Here is a 23,916-nt window from a genome sequence, read left to right as displayed (position 1 = left end):
AGAAACCTCCAGACGAGACCAGAATTGCTCGGTTTGCCAACTCGCAGCCAGCCCTGGAAGCCACCTGGTGTGGCTGGGTAGAACTATCATTATAAGGCCATTGCGGTGTTCTCTCACATGTGGATTGTTCTGCCTCTGCCTGATTCCTGCTTGGTGTGTGCAGTGCAGCTGGGGAACATCTGGTGCTCCTGCTCAGTGGCATACAGGGCAGCAACCCATCCGAAACGTGCTCGCTGGCCTCAGGAACAGACTAGTGGCGTTGGGCCCGATTTGGGGAGGGCAGCTCAGGTCCAGAAGCCAGAGACATTAAAAGGGGTTCTAGAGAAATAACACGCTCTCAATTTCCCTCTCAGGGAGATGCTGCTATTTTCCCCTCCCGCAGACTATGAAGGACCCACTTCTGCTGAGTCAGAAAGGCTCAGGGCACCTGCTATCGGGCGGGAGATGGAGGCTTTCCATTGCCTAAGTGACGTACACAACGCAGTATAACTTCCATTTGGTTTTTGGGGTTTTGCAATAGTTTATTTTGCCCTGTTTGATAATGGCTCTTATCGGCCTGAGCGCAGCAGATTTACACTGATATCGTTAGTAACAAGGGCACTGGGGGGGTTCCTGATCTGACACCCCAGCCAGCCCTTCAGAAGAAGGGTTTATGTTTCACAGGGCAGTGTTTCCCAGCCGGGTGCTGCCAGGCCCGAACAGGCGTGCCGCGGAGCTTTTTTAAAAACAACATGTGCAAACAAACCAACCTTCCTTTGCATTTGAATTAGTGAGGGAGCCGGATGGCACTCTGTCCTTTGGCTCTGCTCACTGCTAACAGCTCGCATGAACTGTAAACAGGGCTTTATATGTTAATTTACCAATATCCCTGCTCTGGCTTCCCCTCCCCATTAACCGAACCAGCTTCATTTAACCCCAGGAGTGTGAGGATGACTCAAAATACAGCCCCAGCTGGTACAAGGCACCTTTGTAAGCAGTTAGCCAGCCCCTCCCAGGAGACGCTGTTGCCAAGTTTAAATAAATACTGGCTAATTGGTACCTCAAGCTAGAGGCATTAAGATCTTTTCTAGAAGGGACTTGAGAGTTCATGGCTCAGCCGAAACTGGAGTGCTGGACACATGTTAGGAGCCAACACTAAGCCCTGCAGGGTCACTAATATTGCAGCCAATGGCTCACCTAGTTCCAAGAAATCCCCAACCTGGTCTGGGCTCCTGTCTTTGTAGAGCTGGTCTGACCTCCAGCAATGCTCCTGGGGCCCATTCCGTCTCGTGGCAGGGCCCCATGATAACCAGCAGTTACACAGTGCTCGTGAGGCTTGGCGTGATAGTGAAATCTCTTTTGTGGCTGACCCCAGCTATCCTGGAAGCACAGGCTGGGAGAAGGCAGCTTCCTAGAGCTCTCATTTTGTTAAATTTCTGAGCACTGTTTATATTTCAAACAAAGCAGGCGAGCATGGTGTAATGCTGCCAGCAGCCCGGTCCCATCAAGGGCAGGGCATTCATGGCTCACAAAGCAGGATGGTGGCAGAATGCAGGGTTGGTTTATTGTTTCAGCAAGTGAGAATGTTTTTAAAAGGTTCCTGATCAGAGGAATCCAGTAGCAGAGTCTCCATTGCCCCCAAAGCCAACTAGCTCCACTGCGGCCGTTTGCTCCAGCTCGGTGCAGCAAAGCCTCCTCTTGGAAGTTGTGGTTCATTCTCCTGTATCAGGCTAATGGTAGACATCAGGAAACGACAACTCCCAGGAGGCAGTGGTGGCAGGCACCAACCTAGGGACACTTCATCATTCCAGCCAGTGCAGCTAGCCAGCAGGCAGAGGTTCAGAGACGAGCCCGGACAGAGCGATGCTCCAGAGGACGGAGGTTAAAAGGGCCAGATCTAGGGGATTTTAACAGGGCTGCGTTTGTGAGGTCTTCGCTGGTGACTTGGTCTTTAGGCCCTGGCAGAGGCCACCTTAACAAAGACAACAAAACAGATGGTCATTGAAGCAGCAGTGTGGCAGCTCAGTATGGTAAAAAGGGAATTCTACGCGGACACGTGCCTGGAACTGCAGGCCCCAAGCTGGACAGCTGTGCTCACACACCACAGCACCAGGCAGCTCCATCCAGGGGTGTGGGGAAGCATGGCAGGTCCATAGCTCATCCAAATGGCTTTTGACTACACCCCCTTAATTCCACCCCCCAAAAGTAGCTCCCATCTTCCAAAGGGGTTTTCCCCTTTATTTAGTCTTCCTTCCCTAACTTCACGATGCCCAGGGGTGGTCACCAATCAAGAAATCCTTGTGAAATGCCCTGTGTGGTGTTGAAACTCTGAAGTGGACATCATGGTAACACGCATAGAGCTGGACCCTTCTTGCCAAGCATGGAGCTGCCTTGGTCAGTCCGCAAAGCGATGGTTGGTAGCCTGGGTGCCACTCTGCAATGTGACTTAACATGTTACTGCAACTACTCAATGTCTAACCTCCATGTGATCATGCAAGAAGCTCAGTAGTTTAAGTGTGGGCATGTGATCTTCCAGGCGTCAATCTATGTGCCTGTATCATGGCAGCTGCAGAGTACATAGCTCTTGCTTCTCGATGGAGAGGCCATGAGGGGAATAGACTGGAGGATCAAATCCTTTCAGCGGTTAAGCTCACTTAGCAACAGGACACAATGTCCTCCCATGCAAAGAACATCTGACTTAATACTTGCTCTGCTCAGGTGAAAAGGCAGCAGGCCCTGGCCCATTGTCACCTTTTCATCACACTAAACCCAGGCAAGGTGACTCAAAGGAGAAATGTACAGTAAAGCTCTTTAAGCCTCCAGCGACATCTGGCTCCAGGCCCAGTTTCACAGGGTTTCTTAAACCAGTGGGTCTCACACTTTTTTACTGGTGACCCCTTTCACATTGCAAGCCTCTGAGTGCGACCCCCCCAATACATTAAACACCCTTTTAAATAGATTTAACACCATTATAAATTCTGGAGGCAAGCGGGGTTTGAAGTGGAGGTCGACAGCTCACGACCCCCCCATGTAATAACCTTGCGACCCCCCTGATGGGTTCTGACCCCCAGTTTGAGAATCCCTGTCTTAAACTCTACTTAAATATAGTTGCACCCACTGAATGGATCTGGTTCGCCAATACAGAACCAACTATTAAGATACCCCTGGAATGGTTTAAACCAAAAGCATTCTCTTTTTGAAGCCCAGTGTAGACAGGGCTTAATAGGACCACAGCACTGGAGGATCAGCGGAGGGCAACAAAAATGATTAAGGGGCTGGGGCACATGACTTATGAGGAGAGGCTGAGGGAACTGGGATTGTTTAGTCTGCAGAAGAGAAGAATGAGGTGGGATTTGATAGCTGCTTTCAACTACCTAAAGGGGGGTTCCAAAGAGGATGGGTCTAGACTGTTCTCAGTGGTACCAGATGACAGAACAAGGAGTAATGGTCTCAAGTTGCAGTGGGGGAGGTTTAGGTTGGATATTAGGAAAAACTTTTTCACTAGGAGGGTGGTGAAGCACTGGAATGGGTTACCTAGGGAGGTGGCGGAATCTCCTTCCTTAGAGGTTTTTAAAGTCAGGCTTGACAAAGCCCTGGCTGGGATGATTTAGTTGGGATTAGGTCCTGCTTTGAGCAGGGGGTTGGACTAGATGACCTCCTGAGGTCCCTTCCAACCCTGATCTTCTATGATTCTATGACCCAACAGCCACTACACCAACGCTGTGTCATTTTAGCTCTCATGTAAAATCAGATCTCAAGGGGCCTGCCAGTGTTGGTTGGGCTGAGGAGCAAGTGGAAAAGGAATCCCACCCTCCTAGAAAATTATAGTGTCAGAAGAAAACAGGGGCATTTCCAAGTGCTTGAGGCAGCAACAATAGAACTATTGCAGAGGGTTGGGGATGCTTACACTTCAGGGCTGGAGAGAGGAACTGGCTGGATTTTAAAATGGGCTGGGGACCCTCAGGACTCTCATTTCTAGTAATGATAATCAGGGTAAGAAAGTCTCGTGCTGCAGGGCTATTGCAGATAGCTGTAGATATCGTTTCACCTGTCGCTGAATACCATCAGCTCAGGGTGGGGACAGGTGGAACATGGCCGTTTACCAGTGCACCTCAGTATGACAGGAACCAAAGGATGCTGTATCCAACTAACATTACAGGGATAATTGATGTAGGCAGAATGCAATTACCAAACTGGAATTAGGATAACACATGAGGATAGACACCCCAGCTCTTAAGAGACGGGACTACCACAGTTCCAGCTGGAATACGGCAAGCTGGGAGATGGAGTCTCCATAGCCTACACCTCCCTATTAAGGATAACTGTGGGCTACAGTTGTGGCTGGCTGCCTGTTTCAGAAACAATCTCTCCCCTCCCCTTCTATTAGCAGGGCTCTTCTTTATTTCCCTACTCTTTAGCTTTAATTCCTCCCACCCTTAAAGTGGGCAATTTGCATCACCTCTTCAAACCTGAAACTCACTGCATGTCAGTGGGGCTCATTTTGTGGCAAGGCTTCCCACTGCACTTGGTTTTCTTAAGAGTGTGACTTTTCAATTAACTCCAAGGGATTAAGAATATAAAAACATCCATATTGCATCAGACCAATGGGTCCATCTAGCCCAGTATCCTGTCTGCTGACAGTGGCCAGCGCCAGGGGCTTTAGAGGGCATGAACAGAACAGGGCAATTTATCAACTGATCCATACCCTGTCATCCAGTCCCAGTTTGGAGGTTTATGGACACCTAGAGCACAGGGTTGCATCCCTGACCATCTTGGCTATAGCCGTTGATGGACCTAACCTCCATGGACTTCTCTAATTCTTTTTTGAACCCAGTTATACTTTTGGCCTTCACAACATCCCCTGGCAATGAGTTCCACAGGTTGACTGTGTGTTCTGTGAAGTAGTACTTCCTTATGTTTGTTTTAAACCTGCTGCTATTAATTTTAGTGGGTGACCCCTTGTTCTTGTGTTGTGTGAAGGGGTAAATAACACTTCCCTATTCACTTTCTCCACACCATTTAGGATTTATAGACCTCTATGATATCCCTCCCTCAGTCATCTTATTTTCTTTAAGATGAAGTCTTGTCTTCTTTAATCTCTCCGCCAATGGAAATTGGTCCATACCCTAATCATTTTTGTTGACCTTTTCTGTACATTTTTCTAATTTTAATACATCATTTTTGAAATGGGTTGATTAGAACTGCATACAGTACTCAAGGTGTGGACATACTATGGATTTATGTAGTGGGATTATATAATTTCTGTTTTATCTCTTTCCTAATGGTTCCTAGCATTCTGTTCGTTTTTTTTGACTGCTGCTGCAAATGTTTACAGAGAACTAACCCTGAGGACTCCAAAATTTTTCTTGAGTGGTAACAGATAATTTAGTCCCCATCATTTTGTATGTCTAGCTGGGATTATTTTTTTCCAATGTGCATTACTTTGCACTGAAAACTGAATTTCACCTGCCATTTTGTTGCCCAATAACCCAATTTTCAGAGATCCCTTTGTAACTCTTCACAGCTTTGGATTTAATTATCTTGAGTAATTTTGTATCATCTGCAAACTTTGCCACCTCGCTGTGTACCCCTTCTGCTGATACAGACTAACACAACTACCACTCTGAAACCCTTCTGCCAGATTATTTATGAATATGTTGAACAGCACAGGTCCCAGTACAGATCCTTGAGGGACCCTGCTATTTACCTCTCTCCATTCTGAAAACTCCATTTATTCTACCCTTTGTTTCCTATTTTGTAACCAGTTACTGATCCATGAGACCACTTTCCCCTCTTATCCCACGACTGCTCATTGTGCTTAAGAGCTTTTGGTGAGGGACCTTGTCAAAGGCTTTCTGACAATCCATGTACACTGTATCACTCTTATTCACATGCATGTTGACAACCTCAAAGAATTCTAGTAGATTGGTGAGGCGTGATTTCCCTTTACAAAAGCTGTGTTGACTTTCCCCTCAACACATCATGTCCATCCCTGTGTTTGATAATTCTGTTCTTTACCAGAGTTTCAACCAATTTGCCTGGTACTGAAGTCAGGTTTCCCAGCCTGCAATTGCCAGGATTATCTCGGAAGCCTTTTTTAAAAATCAGAGTCACATTAGTTCTCCTCTAGTCACCTGGTACAGAGGCTGATTGAAGCAATAGGTTACATGCCACAGTTAGTAGTTTTGCAATTTCACATACGAGTTCCTTCAGACCTATTACTGTTTAATTAATCAATTTGTTCCAAAAACCCAGCTACTGACACCTCAATCAGGGAAAATTTCTCAGATTTGTCATCTAAAAAGGAATGGCTCAAGTGTGGGAATCTCCCTCACATCCTCTGCAGTGAAGACCGATTCAAAGAATTCATTTAGCTTCTCCGCACTGGCCTTGTCTTCCCTGAGTGCTCCTTTAGCACTTCAATCTTCCAGTGGTCCCACTGATTGTTTGACAGGCCTCCTGCTTCTGATATAGTTAAAAAAATTTGCTGTTAGTTAGTTAGTCTTTTGCTAGTTGCTTTTCAAATTCTTTTTTGACCTGCCTAATTATATTTGATTTGCCAGAGTTTATGTTCCTTTCTATTTTCCTCACTAGGGCTGGAATTCCAGTTTTTAGAGGATGCCTTTGCCTCTATCTGCCTCTTAATTGTACTTGGCAAAATTGGAGAGTTCTTACCTTCATGCAATAGTTTATACCCACCTTCCGTTCTCTACCTGGCTGGAGCTAGTAGTATTTTTTGGCTGGGGCCTGTTATAACATTAAAGCTGAGCGGACAGTTTTGTACAAGGTCGGTAAGTGTTTATTAGAGTTTTTCAGGACAGTTTCCCCATCAATGGCCCTAGAATTTTATTTTTCTGTTTCTAGGTAAACAGGTGAAACAGACAGCAACAGCACAAGTTACTCTGTTTCTGGTGATGCAAGAGGCTCTTTAATGCCTGGTAATAGCTCCGGTGCCTCTCTCTGAACAATAGAATGTGGCATGAGTCCATCAACACCGCAGGAACTCGGTGCCCTTGGCAGAACGCTTACTCTGCTTTCAGAGCAATTTGATTTGGAAAGTTACAACTTTCAAGTCACTTGACCCATATAAGAGGCTTTTAATTTATGTACAGTAAAAAACACAAACAACCCAGACAGTGGTGTTACATTTGATTAACCGTAGTTACAACACAGGCAGTATTTATATAGCTGCTAGTTAGTTAATGTGTATCAGAGCCCTACGTGATACAAAACAGCTAAAGGCCCTTGGCTGCTATTCTCACCACCACATGCCTACAACACTATTGCCATGCATCCTGGCTCCCCAGTCAGTGCAGGAGACCGCACAGAGGCCCCCACGGTCAGCAGGGAAGGGGTAATGTTAAGTTTGAATACAATCTAACAAAAGGAGACTCTGTTCATCCTTGGCAGGGCCCACCCTACAGGAGTCAGGTGTGTGGAGTTTGTAGCCTCATGTGAGTTAGGCACACAGGCTACCTCCATAAGAACTATGCCCAGCGTCTGAACAGTGCCCAAAATGCCACTCCCTACTTTCTCTAGGGATTTTTGATTTTTTTCATGTTACAGTTTTACACCGCAAGTAAGAGCTGCCAACAGGCTGTGCCCCATGCAGCACTGCAACCCTGGACAAATGCCACACTCCCCCACTTTTGGTTCCAGATAATTCAGTGCCGCAGAGGGCATCCTCTTTCCATAATCCCAGCTAACTCTGAGCTGCATGATGCTCAGAAGAAAAACGGGCATCAGCCATGAAAACTAACCCTGCAAGGCATTTGGGATTAGTGGAGGTAAATGTCTCTACTGCTAGAAGTAACCAGATGGTGACACGTTTCCCTTCAGACAGGGCAGAGAAAGCCCAGACTCTGCCCATAAGCCTGTGGGGTAGGTGTCAGGGAAGCTAGGCTACTGAAAGCTTTGAAGCGAGCTAAGGGAGGCAGATGATGTTTTGTTCTTAGTGTGGGAGAGAAGCTTGGTCCATGGGCTACAGGGGAGATGAAGGACAATCCTGGCTCTTAGTAAGGATTTACGGTAGTCACTCTTAACGAGGGTGTTGGCCACACAGCCTCTCTGTTCAAGAGCGAAGGTTATTTCTAACAGTCAGACGCACTGTCAGGCTGAACAGAACAGATGTGTGCAATTCACTTTGGCTAGGAAGTATTTACAGTGGGGTCCTGCCTCATTTCTCAACAGCAGCAGGATGCATTAGTCTAGCGGGAATTGTAACTGCACTCCAACCCCAAAACATTTACTGGCGCACCTCACAGACAGTATGGAACAAAATACATCTGAGTAAATATACAAAGTTTAAACAAGACACAGCAACTTTTCACAAGGTTCTGCTTGCTGGAGCTGTAGTGTTAATAGCACAGAGCGAGGACATGCCACTCCAAACAGCAGAGCTCACTAAACATCCCTCCCCTCCCCAAAGCTCCCTGTAGTGCCTTTACTTCTCTGAAACACAGTAAATAGGCTACTAGACCTGAGTAAGTGGCAAGAACTTCTGGTAATAGCTCTTTGTAACATCCATCATCAGCTCTTGGGTGCACTCTGGGAGTTCTCCAGAGAAGAGCCCTGAAAAACCAAGAAGAGCATGAGTGCACGTGTTCTCTTGGGAAGCAATGAGCCTGGGAGAGTTTTATTCAGCTTCTCCTCTAGTATTTATGCTCTATATACTGCAGGTTAAACAGCAACTGATGGGCTTGTGTAGGGACACTGCTCTCATGTAGATCAACACAATAGTGTGGCTTCCCCATGAGATGTAGTAAGGCAGTCTGTCTCCAGCTAGATCCCTTCATGGCTTACACCCACCCTCGATAAACAGGGGTCATGAAAGCTCTTTCCTAAAGAAAGGCTAGTAACCAAGGGAACAAAGGTTACATTGACCTTTCCACCACGGCTGTTTCCAAATGACTGGAACATTTACACCTCCGGTATGGTCAGCAGTGCTGTTGGGGTGGGCTCTGTAACAGCACAGAGGGGTAGTCTAACAGGAGCATTCACAGGCTTTAGTTTGGAGCATCTGCCCATGTATGTAGTACATGCACAGTGGTCTAACAGAATTCTCTCCAGCTGTGTTTATGGAGGCACCTACAAATCCAGAGCATATGGGAGAGAAGAGGAGACTCTTTCTTGATGCCAAAGCAGACCTGCCTGTGGAATGCTGGATGCTTGATAGGCGACCTTGCTGATTCTGAGCTCTGATGGATAGTGATTCTGTAACTAAGAATGGTCCAAGCTGGCAATCAGACTGACAGGCCCTAGCTGTATTAGCCTTGCTACTGAATGTGCAGATGCTATGCTTACTCACACTAAGCTCCTGTCCCAATAATATCCTGAGACAGTGAGTTCCACTGGTTAGAATTGTTACTTTTCATTTAGCTGAGCACTTCCCTCCCCTCTCTTACTATAAGACAGTGCAATCAAGGAGCCTACCTGGCCTTCTCCACATCAATGTGTTGTATTTCTTTTAAATATCAGGATATAAGTTAGCTGAATTTATACTGGAAGTAAAATTAAATGGACTTTACCTGGGCAGCCTGAAAAGACTGTAAAAGGCGGGACCACGGTTTCAGGGGGTAGAACTGTGTTGGCTAGAATTTTGCAGCAGTCTTTCAAAACACACCTACGACCCTAAAACAAAGACCGGATTCCGTTTGATTGTATAACAACAACAAAAACACACTTTGTCTTACTCCTACTCATGTCTCGAATATTCAGGAGTGAGTCTGACTGCTCTTGATTAGTCAAAGCCGTTGCGAGGGCTGTTTGTAAGAAGCAAGATGTCTGCCTGCAGCCCAGGGTTCTCCTCCTCTCAGCTCGGATTGCTGATTTCACTATTAGGCCTGGTCTATACTAGAAGTTACACCAGCGTAACTATGTTGGTTAGGGGTGTGATTTTTTACCAGTAGTTGTCCTGGTATAGCCCTAGTATGGATGCAGTTATACTGGATAAAGCTACCTTATACTGGTATAGCTTATTTCTGCTTTGGGAAGCAAAATCAGCTATCCTGATATGTTGCCCTCATACTCCATCCACACAAAACAGCAAATGCCCTTTAAATTATATCAGCATAATTAAAGCAGCAAAAATGTTCTAGTATAGATAAGCCCTTAGTGCCATGCTGGCTGTCTAGAAATCATTAGTGCACTCAGTACAGTTACTAGTCTCTCTCTTTGCTTCCATACACTCCGAGCAGGTATAAAAATGTTTTATGTAACTTTGGCCAACAATAACTTTTTGTGCATTAACATACATTGCAAACTTTAATGTTTTACAAATCAACGCATACTAGCAGAGATGGTCTTCTGTGTGGAAAAATCTGTGTGTTCCTCATAAATGCACAGTAGGGATTTGCATATTAAAACAAGTCACTTCTGGTAAGTAGATATTCAAGTCGGAATTGGTAGTCCTAACCATGTAGTAACCGGGCAAAATATTCCCCATTGCAGTAGTCAATAACCTTGACTGTATGGCATTATCTTTACCTGTGCTGAGCTCCACTTGTACCTCTGAAAAGCACTCTCTCCTCTGGATACCCTGACATCAGCAATTCCTAACGCATGCCAATAACCCAACTGCTTTTATTTGGCTTAAAGAGGCAGACAAAGCCCAGAAACAAATAGCAATTAATAGGACCGTCCACTTGTCTAGCTTTGTGTAAACACAATGCTTGAAAAGAACAAGCATGTCTTTGAAACAGGTAACAGCGATTAGACTGAAATTGCTGCAATATTTAATGCAACTCAGGACATTAACCTTTTTGAAAGAGTCACCCTGTTCAAAGACGCTTGGCAGCCTGTCTGAAATGATTAGCAATTAATGCTCCATAAGTTCATTTAGCTGAATGATGATACAGCAAACTACACATTAATCTTGATGATAAACTGCCAACTGATACAGAAAGCCATTTCTAATGGGAGTCATTTGTTGGCCATTCATTATAGGCAGATAGGAGCTATAGAGGCCTCACAATGCCATTGTATGTAAGTTCCTTCATGAGGCTTTTCTAATGTCTTCCAGCCTGGTTTGCCTTGTGGGAGGGAGAGAGATACCCCTGGACACGGGCTCTGAAAAAGGAGCCCTTGGGGGCTCTCCTGCCTCCACCAGCTACTCTTGGAGAGAAGAAACTGAAGGTGTCTCAGGTAATAAGGTTACAGGCCTCAGAAAGGGCCTTTTACCTCATTTAATTACACCCACCCCCATTTTTGCCGGCTGTCAACATCAAGCCATTATTGCATTCTTCCCTCTTTGTGCCACTGGCTCATTCCTGCCTTCCCAGCTAGCTTTGATCACTTCCAAGCAGTACATGCTGGCACCTCCCCCAGCCCCACATTTCGTATGGAGCAGAAGGCAATGTGGCTTTGCAGCGTTTGATGTCTGTGATGAGAAAGACCTCGTGTTAATCGGAACTCCTACCAGCTGGCTGCCTTTCTTCCTCTGAAGTGGCTGAGGAGGCTGCAGGACCTAGCATTATCAGTGGGTATAAACGTAGAATTCAGAGGTTGTTCTCAACTAAAACAAGGCAGTGTCACTAACCGCATAATCCATTACACCAGTGACCCCCTTGGGCGTGGTCAGGCAAACCCCACACTTGCCTTAGGCCTGTTATTCAAGGCCTCCCAGACCTAACTGGGCCAGTTTCAGAACCTCGCTAGCACCTGCTGTTTCCCAGTCGGCTGTGTGTGTTCTGCCCTTCGCCAAAGCCCAATCTCCAGCTCCGTCACAGAGCAGAGCGCATACACACCTGAGTGGGATCCAGCAGACTCCACCTTTATATTTAGCCCAGAAGCCTGAGGGACCAGGACCAGTTACGGTTTTGGCAGCACCTTCACTTTAGAAGCAGTCTCAATACAAAAGAGCACAGTCTCTGCCCCCAAAGAGTTTTCACGCTCCAAGCTGAGGGAGGGGGTGTGACATGAGGAGAGCGATCAAAGGGGGAACCATCCAAGGCAATACAGACCACCCCTGGCTAGCATCTGTTCCAGTGTATGGGAACCTCTGGTCCAATCCAAAGTTAGTCCATCTCTCTTAACCCAAGGATGGGAATTTCCCTGACGCTCTGAGCCAGCAAAAGGACGTGCAAGTCCTTAACTGTATTTGAGGGGTTTAAAGAAAGACTGACCACACGTACTTACAATGACACAGTTCTTGCCTATGTGAACGTAGGAGCCGATCTGGGCTGCATTGACAACGCAGTCTTCTTCTATAAAGACATGATCACCAATGTGGAGAGGGAAGAAAGCAACTCTGGAGAAGGAGAAGGGGTTATTTGTTCAGGCTCTGCAGCACTGGTGAATCCACAATAGCATTAAACCCAAAATCATGGAAGTGTCCCCACCCTCACCAGCTTGCCAAAGGCAGGGCCTGGAGCCAAGACAGATGTGGCCAGTAATGGTGCATTTCATATTAATTCCTCAGGATGATCAAGCAACTTTTCAAACCAGGCCAGCTGATAGCCATTAACTTTTTGCAATAGGAGTTAGTGCAGGGAGAGAGGGGAAAGGGGACACAAGGAGAAGCCAAACCAGCCTGCAGGGATATAAGTAGGTCCTGCCAGCCAAGACTTCATGGACATTCTGCCTGAGGTGCTCATCTGGCCCTCGTCTCCACAGTATCTAATTGCACAGATGGGGAACTGAGGCACAGAGAGCCTGTGTGGCTTGCCGGAGGTCACACAGGAAGCCTATGGCGTATCAAGGAATTGAACCTGGGTGTCAAGTACTAGGCTAGGGCCCTAACCACTGGACCATCCTTCCAGCTCGCTTGTTACAAACTTGGAGAAGTTCAAGTATTGCTGCCTTCTAACTCTAGCAGCTCTTTAATGGGTCTGTGTTACTAGTGCACCAGACACTTTACTGCTCAGGAAGTGCCCTAGAATTGGAGTATTAGAGGATATTCGAGCAGGACATCCCTAGGGGCACAGCCATGGACTGTATTCATTCATTTGCTCATGAATTAAATTGTCTCCTGCAACTGTTCGCAAACCAGGCACCTTGTAACAGTCACAGTAGAAGATTCTGTGGTCATATGAAGATATCACCAAGATGGTGTTTTTAAAAACAATTTAAGGTCTGAATCCCTGGGTTTGTCCAAGCTCCACTTAGAGGAAGGAAGGTGGAAAAAAGTGGCTATAAACCTCCTTTTTACTCCTGGGACTGGATGGGGCCTGAAACAGCAGCCCAAGAGCTGCTCTAAATTATGCCATCTGAGCTGCTGGCCAGAGATTGTCACCACCTGGTGCACTCCAGCTTTGTTTCCTGCGTGTCTCTTGTGCCTGAGGGACAGGGAGAGGTTGAGAGCTGGCTATGGCTGAATAAAGCATTAACATTAACTGGTTTGTGATTCTGCCCCAACAGACCATACGCTTTTCAGGGCAGAGGTACCTCTCCGGCTGTCACAAAGGGGCTCAAATAATGAAGCAACTATCTGTATTTAAAACTCCACCGGAGAGAAAAACATTAAATCTGTTCTCTTTGGAATACTGAATTTTAACTCTTCAATTCCAAGCAGTCAGCTAGGACACTGAACACACGAAGTCTGACATTTTCTGGGCTTAACATGCTGTTTAGGAGCTTTAGGCCAGCTGCCTGTTAAAGCATTTTGAATTAGGGTCCCCAATGGGAAGCAGGAATGAGAAGAATAAAGCAGTGAAGTCTGAAAGCTCAGAACGATTAAGTGATTTTAATCCTTTTAGGGCCATCTACTGATAAACATTGATAAGGCCATAATAGCCCACGACTGGGTATGAAGGTTAATGCAAAATATCTATAGCCGATACATGGTCCCAAAGGACAGCTCAAGGTTCAGATCAGATTTAAATAAAGGCCAGTGGGTTGAGTGTGCATTTAGACATGGGAATCTATAAGGGATTTCTTGTGCCAATGCTTCACCCAAGATATTAGATACTAGTGGGTCATCAGAGGTAAACTGCAAAGGGGAAAAAAAGGGTTGTGCCATTTTGCTTCTTTTGATGCAGAAAGTAAGTCTGACAGGGTATTTTAAAGTTAAATTAATTTCAAGCATGTAGTTTATATTAGAAATTCCTCAACCCTCGGAGACTATGGCTGGAATATAGTATCTAAAGCCCTGGACCAAGCAATACTGCAGTCAGATGGGCCCAGCTGTCTCCAGTGGGGCTTCAGGTGAGTGCAGGGATCCCTGGTCCACCTCTCAGTGCAGGATTGGGCCACACATGACAAGTAACATACGAACATACACGTCTTCTTCTGTTACAAATAAGCAACCACTTGGTATCCTCAACTGCTCTGCAACCTAGCCACCATTAACTGGCTGATTTCCTATAGGCATCTTACAGATATTTCTTACAGACTGCATCCAGGGCAGAGGCTGGTCTTGAAAGAAGGAAGTATAGTAGCCTGATGGATTAGTTTGGGGATGTTTTTCCATGCATGTTAAATAACCACAGACACCAAGGGACAAATAAACAGACCCTACAAATAATAATATTCCAGCCCAGTTATCTCCAGTACCAGAGATCTGAGATATCTATTGTACAATGCAAGACTCTCCCTTTATAGACATTATTAAAATATGGTAGTAATATAGTTAGATCTGGCTGAGGTGCATTGGAAGAGTATGCACTAGTCCCAGGCTGCATTCAGGACTTAGAAAAGGAGTAAGTGTTTCCCATTGCGCAAGTATTTTTAGAAGGTGAACTGAAGAGTTTAAACAGAATTGTTTAAGAATCCTAACCACTAGCAAAATATATTTAGACTTAAAGATTGCAAATATGTACATTTAAAATAAATAGGTCAGCCTCTCCTTCACCTACGTCTCTGAGTTCAGTCCAGTGACTTCCATGCTGCAATTTGATAGGATACTGACCCACAAAGCAGAGCAGGGAATAGGAGAAAATGCTGATTTAGGAGGATTTATGCAAAACTGTAGCAACAGAAACAGTCCCGAGTTCAACTCTTAGCAAATCCAAAGCTTCTAAGTTCACCTTTCAGTTTAACAAGCCTCACAGCATAGCACAGAAGAAATAGAAACTCCTACCCCTTGCTGAATTTCTTGAAAGGCGGCCTGATGACACTGCGGCTTTTCACAACGCAGTGGCGTCCAACTCTTACGTTTGCCAGATCACCACGAATAATACAATCATTCATAACTATCGTCTAGGTAACAAGAGAAAGAGAGCCAAACGAGTTCAAGTTCTGCCAATGTTTTCAGTAAGCTTTATTATACTATGTAGGGCCACACGGATCACTAGCGTAACTTCAATTAAATTATATTTACAGCAGGGCTCAGTTGGGCCCAAGGATCACCAACTTTTGTCCCTAGCACATATTAGTATATGAATTGTGGCCCTACAGAGCAAACCACATGAACGAGAACAGAAAATGCAGATTCACTGCTAAAGTCCCTTTCATGAGAGCATCCCAAGCCAAATTAGTGAAGCCTCAAGACACCATACAAAGGGGTCAGTTCTTATCTCCACTCCACCAGTAGTCAGGTTGAGGCACAGAAAGGTTAGGCAGCTTGCCCAAAGGCTACACAGCGGTGCAGAGATTTTGGATCCCAATACTGCAATTGATCCAACAGCTAGAAGTTGAAGCTAGATAAATTCAGACTGAAATAAGGTGTACATTTTTAACGGTAAGAACCATTGGAACAATTTACCCAGGGTCGTGGTGGATTTTCCATCAGCCACATTTTTCAAATCATGATTGAATATTATTCTAAAATCTCTGCTCTAGGGATTATTTTGGGGAAGTTCTCTGGCCTGTGCCAGGCAGGAGGTCAGACTAGATGATCACAGTGGTCCCTTCTGGTCTTGGAATCTATGAATCCTGTTCTAAGCATTAGTTAACACTTCCTCCCAGCTGATAGAAAAAAATATTAGAGGATGACAATTGTGTTCAATAAAATAAGTGAGAGAGATGAATCAGGAGAACTGCACTAGAAGAACACAGTACTAGGAACTAAATCTGGGAGCGAAAAATAATGTGAAAGGCAAAGGGTTAGAAATATAAAGCTCATTTGCAAGGAAGCTACATGTGCCATGTGTTAACTAATATATGCTGGCTAACAAATATATTTCATATTAATATCTATTATCCACACACATCTATAGATACATTTGTTATATGTCTTAGTACTAGTTAGGGAAGTACCTTCACGGACCAGTACCTTGAATGCTAGTATCCAAAGCAAAGATAAGGAAGGAACAGGACAACAAACTAGGGAACTGGGACAAAAAAGAACTAGATAAGTTCATGGAATATAGGTCCATCAACAGCTATTATCCAGGATGGGCAGGGACGGAAAACCAGGAGATGGATCTGATGGGTTAGACTTTAGTGACATGTAAAGATATATACAACTTGTAAAATCATCATATAAATAATACCAGCTACAATGTATCATTTGGGGAGCACACCAGTTGCATAAGATGAATGTAACATCACCATGGCATGGCTTCTCAGAGACTGTATTGTATAGAACCTTATTCCTGTACCATATTAATCCGACTGACATTGGTTATTTGGCCTTCAGTATATTTCATAACAAACCGAAGTGTGGTCAAGCAGTTGATTATACAATTTATCACACGAGAGTTTGACTATAAACCACAGAAATGTTCAATTTTACAAGAAGTACACCCGTGACTTAGTATTACCCACCTTTCCATTCAGAACTATGTTCTGGCTTCCGCAGAGCACAGACTGTCTGCTGACTTTGTTGCCAGATGCCTGAGGGAAACCAAGAGACAGAGAGACTATCAGTGACAGAAATACATCCTTGAGATACAAAAGTCTTCTTATATCTGTGGATTGTGTGGGGTCCTTCATTATAGAATTTTATAACACAGAGTTTGCAAACAGAATGCTTTAACGCTGTCTCCAGGAGTCCTGGACGTTAGTCCTTAGGCAAGATCCACGTCGTATCAGCTGACTAGTCCACTGTCCTCCATTGACTCTCTTCTTCTGGCAGTAAATCTTCCATTGGGACTCTGCTCGCAGACTGTAATATTGTAATGTAACAAATACAAGGAAGACGTGACAGATGTGCAAGGCCATCACCCTCGTCATTCTCCTCTCTCCTAAGACCCCCTGATTTGGAGGCCTGCAAGTAGGAAAAACAACAACTCGACTAAGACGAAAAAGAGACTTTTAAAATCTCAGATAACTCCTTCCTTTGGGCCTCCCAGTGCAGCCTGCTCTTCTGGAGTGGGAGCTCTCACAGGCAAGGGTTGCCTGGATGCCTTGTACACCAAAACCTGTGTGCACCTAGTTCAGATGCAGAGACCAGGACCCACATCCTCCTGTCCACTCTGCAATCATCCCTTACCTATCTGTCAAGACCAGCCCTTGGACTGGATGCTCCTTAAGACAGGGCCATGTCTCCTGTGGGAGTTGTGGGAAATGAAGCAAACTAAGCATTCATGGAATACGAGGGAAAGTTCTCTCATGGATCAGTAACTGGTTAAATGATAGGAAAAAGGGGTAGGAAAAAATGATCAGTTTTCACAATGGAAATAGGCAAATAGCAGGATCGCCCAAGGAACTATACTGAGCCCTGTGCTGTCAACATATTCATAAGTGATGTGGAAAGGGGGGTGAACAGTGAGGTGGCAAAATTTGGAAATGATATTAAGTTACTCAAGATAGGTAAATCCAAAGTTGACTGCAAAGAGTTACAAAGGAATCTTAAAAAAAAAAAAAATGAGTGACTTGGCAACCAAATGGCAGATGAAATTCATGCTGATAAGTGCCAAGTAATGCACATTGGAAAAAAGAATGGGTTCTAAATTAGCTGTTACCACTCAAGAAAGAGATCTTGGGAGTCATCATGGATAGTTCTCTGTAAACATTTGTTCAACGTGAAGCGGCAGTCAAAAAAGTGAACAAAATGTTAGGAATCATTAGAAAAGGGACAACTAATAAAACAGAAAATATCATAACGCCCCTATATTAATCCATGGTATGCTCACACCTTGAGTACTGCATGCAGTCCTGGTCGCCCCATCTCAGATAGAGAAAGAGTGTGTGTATATAAAAATTGGAAAAGGTACAGAAAAGGACAACAGAAATTACGAGGGGATACAGGTTCCATACAAGGAGAGATTAAAATGAGTAGGACTGTTCAGCTTTAAAAGAGAGAACTAAGGAAGGCTATGCTAGAGCTGTTGAGAAAGTGACTAGACAAGTGTTATTTACCCCTTCCCGTAATATAAGAACGAGGGGTTGCCAGCTGAAATTAAAAGGCAAACCAAAAGAAGTACTTCCTCACACAACGCACAGTCAACCTGTGGACTTGTTAGCAGGGGATGTTGTGGAGGCCAAAAGTATAAGTAGGTTAAAAACATAGGCCCATCAATGGCTATTAGCCAAGATAGTCAGGGACACAACCCCGTGCCCTGGGTGTCCCTAACCCTCTGGCTGCCGGAAGCTGGGCTGTAGGACAAGGGACGGGGCACTTGATAATTGGCCCGTTCATTATCTGCCGCTGTCAGAGCCGGGCTACGGGGACCACAGGCCGGGCCCCCCCGGGCGCTGTCCCGTACGGTGCAGCCCCGAGCACCTGCTGCCAAACGGCCAGGGCCCGCCCCGCTGGATGACCCCCGGCCGGGGCGCAGGGGCAGAGCCGGCCCCTCCCTACCCCCCGCCCGGCTCCAGGCCCGGCAGGGTCCCAGCGCTCCCCCCGCACCGTCTCGATGTACTCGGACTTGTTATACAGCATCTCGCTCAGCTCCATCGCGCCGCCGCTTCCGGCCTCCCCGCTTCCGCTTCCGCCTCCTCCCAGCCAATCCCCGCTCGGCCTCCGTACCGCCGCTTCCGGCCTTCCCGCAAACACAGCCAATCTTCGCCCAGCTTGCCGCGGCGTCACATCCGCCCACAACGGACTGGCCAATCCCTCCTCAGAATCGGCGCCGCGCCTTCCACGCCGACCAACCCGAGTTCGGCCGCCTGCTGTCGTCACTCCCCCCTGGCGCGCGCGCCCCGGCCCCGGCCTGTCGTAGCGCAGCCGGGGATGGGGGGCTGAGGCGCTCCGGGAGCTGCTGTGGCGTCGCGCGGCCTCTGAGGCCCGTTTGCTCCCCGCACTCGGGGCCCCTCGGGACGTGCCCGGGCTCGGCGGGGGCCGGGGCCGGGGCCGGGCAGGCGGTCGGAGGGGGCCCGCCGGCCGCGGTCGCTACGAGGAGCCCTTCGCTCCCGCCAGCGCAGCGAGCACCCGGCCCGTGAACGTCCCTGGGCAGCCCGGCTCCTGCCCAGAACAGCGCGCCCGGCCTGGGGCGCTTGGCGCCCCCCCGCCCCGCCCTTGCCTGCCGCCGGGTCCGGGAGGGGCCGGAGATGCGCGCCATGGACGACCCCCCCGTGGGAAAGGCGCTTACCTGGGAAGAGAAGGAAAAGGTGCCGGCGCTGCTCTGGCTGCGGTGGTTTCTGTGGCGGGGCCCATGAGCGATAACGCCCCGGCCAGGCTCTCTGATCCGGTTGTGTGCCCATAGGGGCGGATGCTGCCCCCCACCCCCAGGAGAGCTAGATACGTTCCTGGAGGATCGGTCCGTCAATGGCTATTAACCAGGATGGGCAGGGATGGTGTCCCTAGCCTCTGTTTGCCAGAAGCTGGGAATGGGCGACAGGGGATGGATCACTTGATGATTACCTGTTCTGTTCATTCCCTCTGGGGCACCTGGCATTGGTCACTGTCAGAAGACAGGATACTGGGCTAGACGGATCATTGGTCCGACCCAGTCTGGCCCTTCTTATAACCTTATGGTGTATGGACCAATCCCACTTGCCTCACTCACCTGGGCAGACCCATTGACTTAAAGGGGAGCGTGGTTTGGCCCTAAATCACAGACCGCATGGTATAGATATGGATGGTGCCCAGGCTGATGGTCCTGACTGTTAAAACTGTACTTCCTGTAAATTGATCTTCGATTCTCAAGCAAATATAAAAATTCCTCTAAGCTGAAGTTGTTGTTAATAATGATCAGTAATTAAGTAAGAGAGTCTTGCTAATTTTTCAGAAAACACATGTACAGGAAAGGCTGATGATTCCAGGATATCTTTACGCTGAAAGAGGAATAAAATATCCAATTATTAGAAAACAGGAAACTTCATTTAAGGGCCTACAAAAATCTTCTGCCCAAAGAACATCTAAAAAGACATCATTTGGTGCTCAAAAAAGTGCACATACAATTATCCAGGAAATACTGTATCATTCTAAAACTGGTATTTGACATGGTTGAAAGTGGGGGAAATTGCCCCACACTGTTCCTCAAAGGTACACGTGCCTGTAATTGTAAGAATACTGAATACTGTACCATATTTACAGATGTTTACTGCCTAAGTGCTCAATTAATAGATGAGGGTAATGAGGTAAAGGATCATTCAGCTTTAGAGAAACACATGAATAAAACTAATACACTGTAAAAAAATATATATATATTTCCCGTGTTCCTAGTACTGTACTAACTATACATGTTACTTGTAAGAGAGACATTTTGATGAGCTCTTTAGTAAATCTTAAGTATGCTTTATGTATATTTGCCTGTGGAGTCAAGGAACTGGAGTGCGTGGCTTCAGATTTGTACATATATGGCAGATAGATAGATATGATTCCATGTCCTCTTACTTCCCTGTAAGCTACTTAACTTTGGTTCCAGACCTTGAGGTCCATAGCCCCAGATATGTTAGGCAGGTATCTGTGATAAGTCTCATAATATGACAACACATGTTTGGCTCCCACTGTATTGTTGGAGTCCAATTAGCCCATCAACACAAATAAGCTAATTTAGTCAGATCACTTCTCAGTTTTTAGAGTCAATGTAGATTGTGTTATTGGAGGAGAGGATTGCCTCTTGGTTTTACTGTGGGCTGTATTAAGGTTATTTAGTTGACCTAATTTGTGCATTATTGTATATTTTAATGATTGATCAAGTGTAACTCTGACTCCCCAGACTTTCTCCCACTTGTATTATTGTGAGAAAACTACACTATTAAGCCTCCTCCCCCCAAACTAATTCATACTCACTATTTCCTACCTTAACTGCTGGTTACAATTTTTTTTTCTGTATGATTTCCTTAATTTTAAAATGTATCAAAATGCCAGAGATGCTTTCATAGCATACAAGGTGAGGAAAGTAATATCTTTTATTGGACCAACTTCTGTTGGTCAGAGCTCACCCACCTTGTGTCTTGTATACTGGGACCAACAAGGCTACAACACTGCATGTAACCATGAGATGCTTTGATACCCATTACGATTTCTAAAGGGTATGTGGATTATTCTGGACATCTGTGAACTACTAATGTGGTAGTTTTCAATGAATGAATGAAGCAAAGCACAGCAGAATTATGATAGAATCGTAGGACTGGAAGGGACCTTGAGAGGTCATCTAGTCCAGCCCCTGGCACTCATGGCAGGACTAAGGGTACGTCTTCACTACCCGCCGTATCGGCGGGTAGCAATCGATTTATCCGGGATCGATATATCGCGTCTCGTTAAGGCGCGATATATCGATCCCCAAACGCGCTCACCGTCGACTCCGGAACTCCACCAGAGTGAGCGGCGGTAGCGCAGTTGACAGGGGAGCCGTGGCCGTCGATCCCGCGCCGTCTGGACCCCAGGTAATTCGATCCAAGATACTTCGACTTCAACTACGCTATTCACGTAGCTGAAGTTGTGTATCTTGGATCGATCACACACACCCCCCCCCAGTGTAGACCAGCCCTAAGTATTATCTAGACCATCCCTGACAGGTGTTTGTCTAACCTGCTCTTAAAAATCTCCAGTGATGGAGATTCCACAACCTCCCTGGGCAATTTATTCCAGTGCTTAACCACCCTGATAGGAAGTTGTTCCTAATGTCCAACCTAAACCGCCCTTGCTGCAGTTTAAGCCCATTGGCAATTTAAGCCCATTATGGCTTAACATGGGAAAATATTGATGTGAAATTTGCTTGCAGCCTGGGCTAAGGACATCCTAAGATGCACATGATGTGGCAGTTCTAACATGAGCCTTAGGGTGTTTGGAACTACATGTGACAGTTTCAGAGGCTGCCATTCTGGCTGGTTCAGAGTTTGAAAACTCTGGAGCCCAAGCCTTTGGATTGTGTGGGCAGTGGGACTAAGCAGGTCCCCCCCTTTAATCATGAAGAAACCTTCTGTCCTTCTCAAAGAGACCAGCTCAACAAATCAAATTTGGCGCTTCTAGCTCAAGCTGGTTTTGAGCTGTGAAGGGGCAAAACAATATTAGGAAATATTTCAGAAAGTTGGCCCACCTCATTTTCAGATCTCCGTTATCTTGTGAATACCTCAGTCAGTCCTCAAGCTTCCCAGGAAGCTTCTACTGTTCCATTGGATCTTGCAGGGCAATTTTCAGATGGATTTGTTAATTCTGGTAAAGTTGAGCAATTGGATGTGTAAAAATCAGCCTTATAATGGAACAATTCAGATCTCAATTGTGAGTTATTACAGTTTCTCTACAGTACACAATGGCTTATTGCTGAAATACCTCCCAGAAGCAGTTGCTTGTAAAGGGGTATTTTAATAGAGAAGGATGCCCTTTGGCACTCAGAATGGGAGAGAGTTCCAAGTAGAAGGTGTGGGATGGAGAAAGACCTGAAGGCAAGAAGAGGCAAAGGTCTCAGATGAGTTGGGGTGTTGAGGAAGAAGGTGTACAGGCAGAAATGGCATTGTACAGGGCCTTGTAGGTGAGGATAAAAAGATATGGCTTGGTATGGGAGGCTAGTAGAGGGATTTGAAGATGGTCTGACGTGGTCAGAGTAGTGAATAAGAAGATTGGGACAGAGGCCTGAAAACTAAGCACTGGTCTTGGGCAATGAAGCTTTAATATTTCTCAGGATGCTTGAGTGTCTGGGTGTATGAATTTTCTAGGTTTAAAATGTCACTGCACAATTCTAGGCCCTGGTTCAGTGTTTACTTAATGTTGGCATCGTGTAATGTCTGTGATGTGTCATCTTTGTTTTCTAGCTGAAAGAAAAGTTAGCCTTCCTGAAAAGAGAATACAGCAAAACATACAACAGGTTACAGGTAGGTAAGCACCATTGTTTAATCCTGAATTATTAGGTTTGCCTGACTCTTGTGTTTCTGAATGATAAATTTGGTGAAAGGTGCTGAGATTTTGGGAGATGACGTTTATTCTTAAAAAAAAAAAAAAAAAAAAGTGCAGACAATGAAATGCTGAGTCATTGATTTGTTGTTTTAACAGCGTGCACAAAGAGCTGAGAGGGTTAAAAATTATGTTAAGAAAACGGTTGCAGAACAAAATCGATTGCTTAGGCAAGAGGAAACGGAGAATAATACCACAGGTAACAGTTCAAAATATAACCTGTTGAGACGTGATTCTTTCTTTAACCTTTTGGCCTTATGAATAGAGCTGTGTGATCCCACACTGCAGTTCAGTATAGTATAGAAGTAGTATAATATAGTCTAGTATGTGTTGCATGTCAAGACTTAGGTGCCAACTCTGATTTACCGCCTACTTCTCCCTATGCACCTCAGTCCTGACCTATGGCACAATGTGATACCACAGTCCTAGGGTGCTTCCCAGCTCTGCTGACACTCATGAAAATTCTGACTTGAATTGTCCCTTTATTCAATTGTTGCCTTACCCCTAGGCACACAATATGTGGCTCTGACAATACCCCTAAATCATGACCCACACTATCATCCATAATTACAGTCCTACCCCCATTTGCCAGTACTTCTTGAGCCTGGTGTTACCACCTCTGTTCTATTGTTGGGCAGAGTCTTCCATTTGTGCTGGTAAGTTTGTGCTTGCCTGATAGTGATAAGGATGAAACTATCCATCTCAGTTCCTTTTCAGGCTCAAGAAAGGTCTTCAGAGATGAAAGACCAGTAGATTAACACATTGTACCACCTAGTTTCTAGAAGCATCATTTCTTATTAAGCATGTATTCATTTGGTGTATGCTTAGTAAACTGAGCA

At 45.7% G+C, this 23,916-nt stretch overlaps 2 protein-coding genes across 9 annotated transcripts in view; one reads left to right on the top strand and one right to left on the bottom strand.

The window, feature by feature from the left end:
- Positions 1–23,916, top strand: part of PALB2 (partner and localizer of BRCA2) — a 44,703-nt gene that overhangs the window by 9,359 nt on the left and 11,428 nt on the right. For 2 of the 5 annotated variants that reach the window (XM_054041131.1, XM_054041130.1), the window contains exons 1-3: positions 20,427–22,408; positions 22,939–22,998; positions 23,177–23,276. In XM_054041131.1, the coding sequence (XP_053897106.1) occupies positions 22,328–22,408; positions 22,939–22,998; positions 23,177–23,276 (241 nt within the window). In that variant the 5' untranslated portion in view covers positions 20,427–22,327. Of the gene's footprint in view, positions 1–18,958; positions 19,351–20,412; positions 22,409–22,938; positions 22,999–23,176; positions 23,277–23,916 lie in introns of those variants that run through there. The other 3 variants (XM_054041132.1, XM_054041135.1, XM_054041134.1) reach the window with 3 other exon arrangements.
- DCTN5 (dynactin subunit 5) lies at positions 1,519–18,728 on the bottom strand. Of its 4 annotated transcripts, none has more exons than XM_054041139.1 (8): positions 18,650–18,728; positions 16,624–16,692; positions 14,996–15,114; positions 12,115–12,226; positions 11,396–11,443; positions 9,507–9,609; positions 8,459–8,550; positions 1,519–1,951 (listed from the first exon to the last, which is right to left on the bottom strand). In XM_054041139.1, the coding sequence occupies exons 1-8, from the start codon at positions 18,695–18,697 to the stop codon at positions 1,931–1,933; spliced, it is 612 nt and encodes a 203-aa protein (XP_053897114.1). In that variant the 5' UTR covers positions 18,698–18,728; the 3' UTR covers positions 1,519–1,930. The 4 variants fall into 4 exon arrangements, with proteins under 4 accessions (XP_053897114.1, XP_053897112.1, XP_053897115.1 ...); XM_054041137.1 differs by lacking the exon at positions 18,650–18,728 and adding an exon at positions 17,936–18,514; XM_054041140.1 differs by lacking the exon at positions 11,396–11,443.

Source organism: Malaclemys terrapin, chromosome 10, assembly GCF_027887155.1.
Source record: "Malaclemys terrapin pileata isolate rMalTer1 chromosome 10, rMalTer1.hap1, whole genome shotgun sequence".
Classification (NCBI taxonomy): domain Eukaryota; kingdom Metazoa; phylum Chordata; order Testudines; family Emydidae; genus Malaclemys; species Malaclemys terrapin.
Note: the sequence above shows the minus strand (reverse complement) of the source record. Positions and strands in the feature narration are given on the sequence as shown.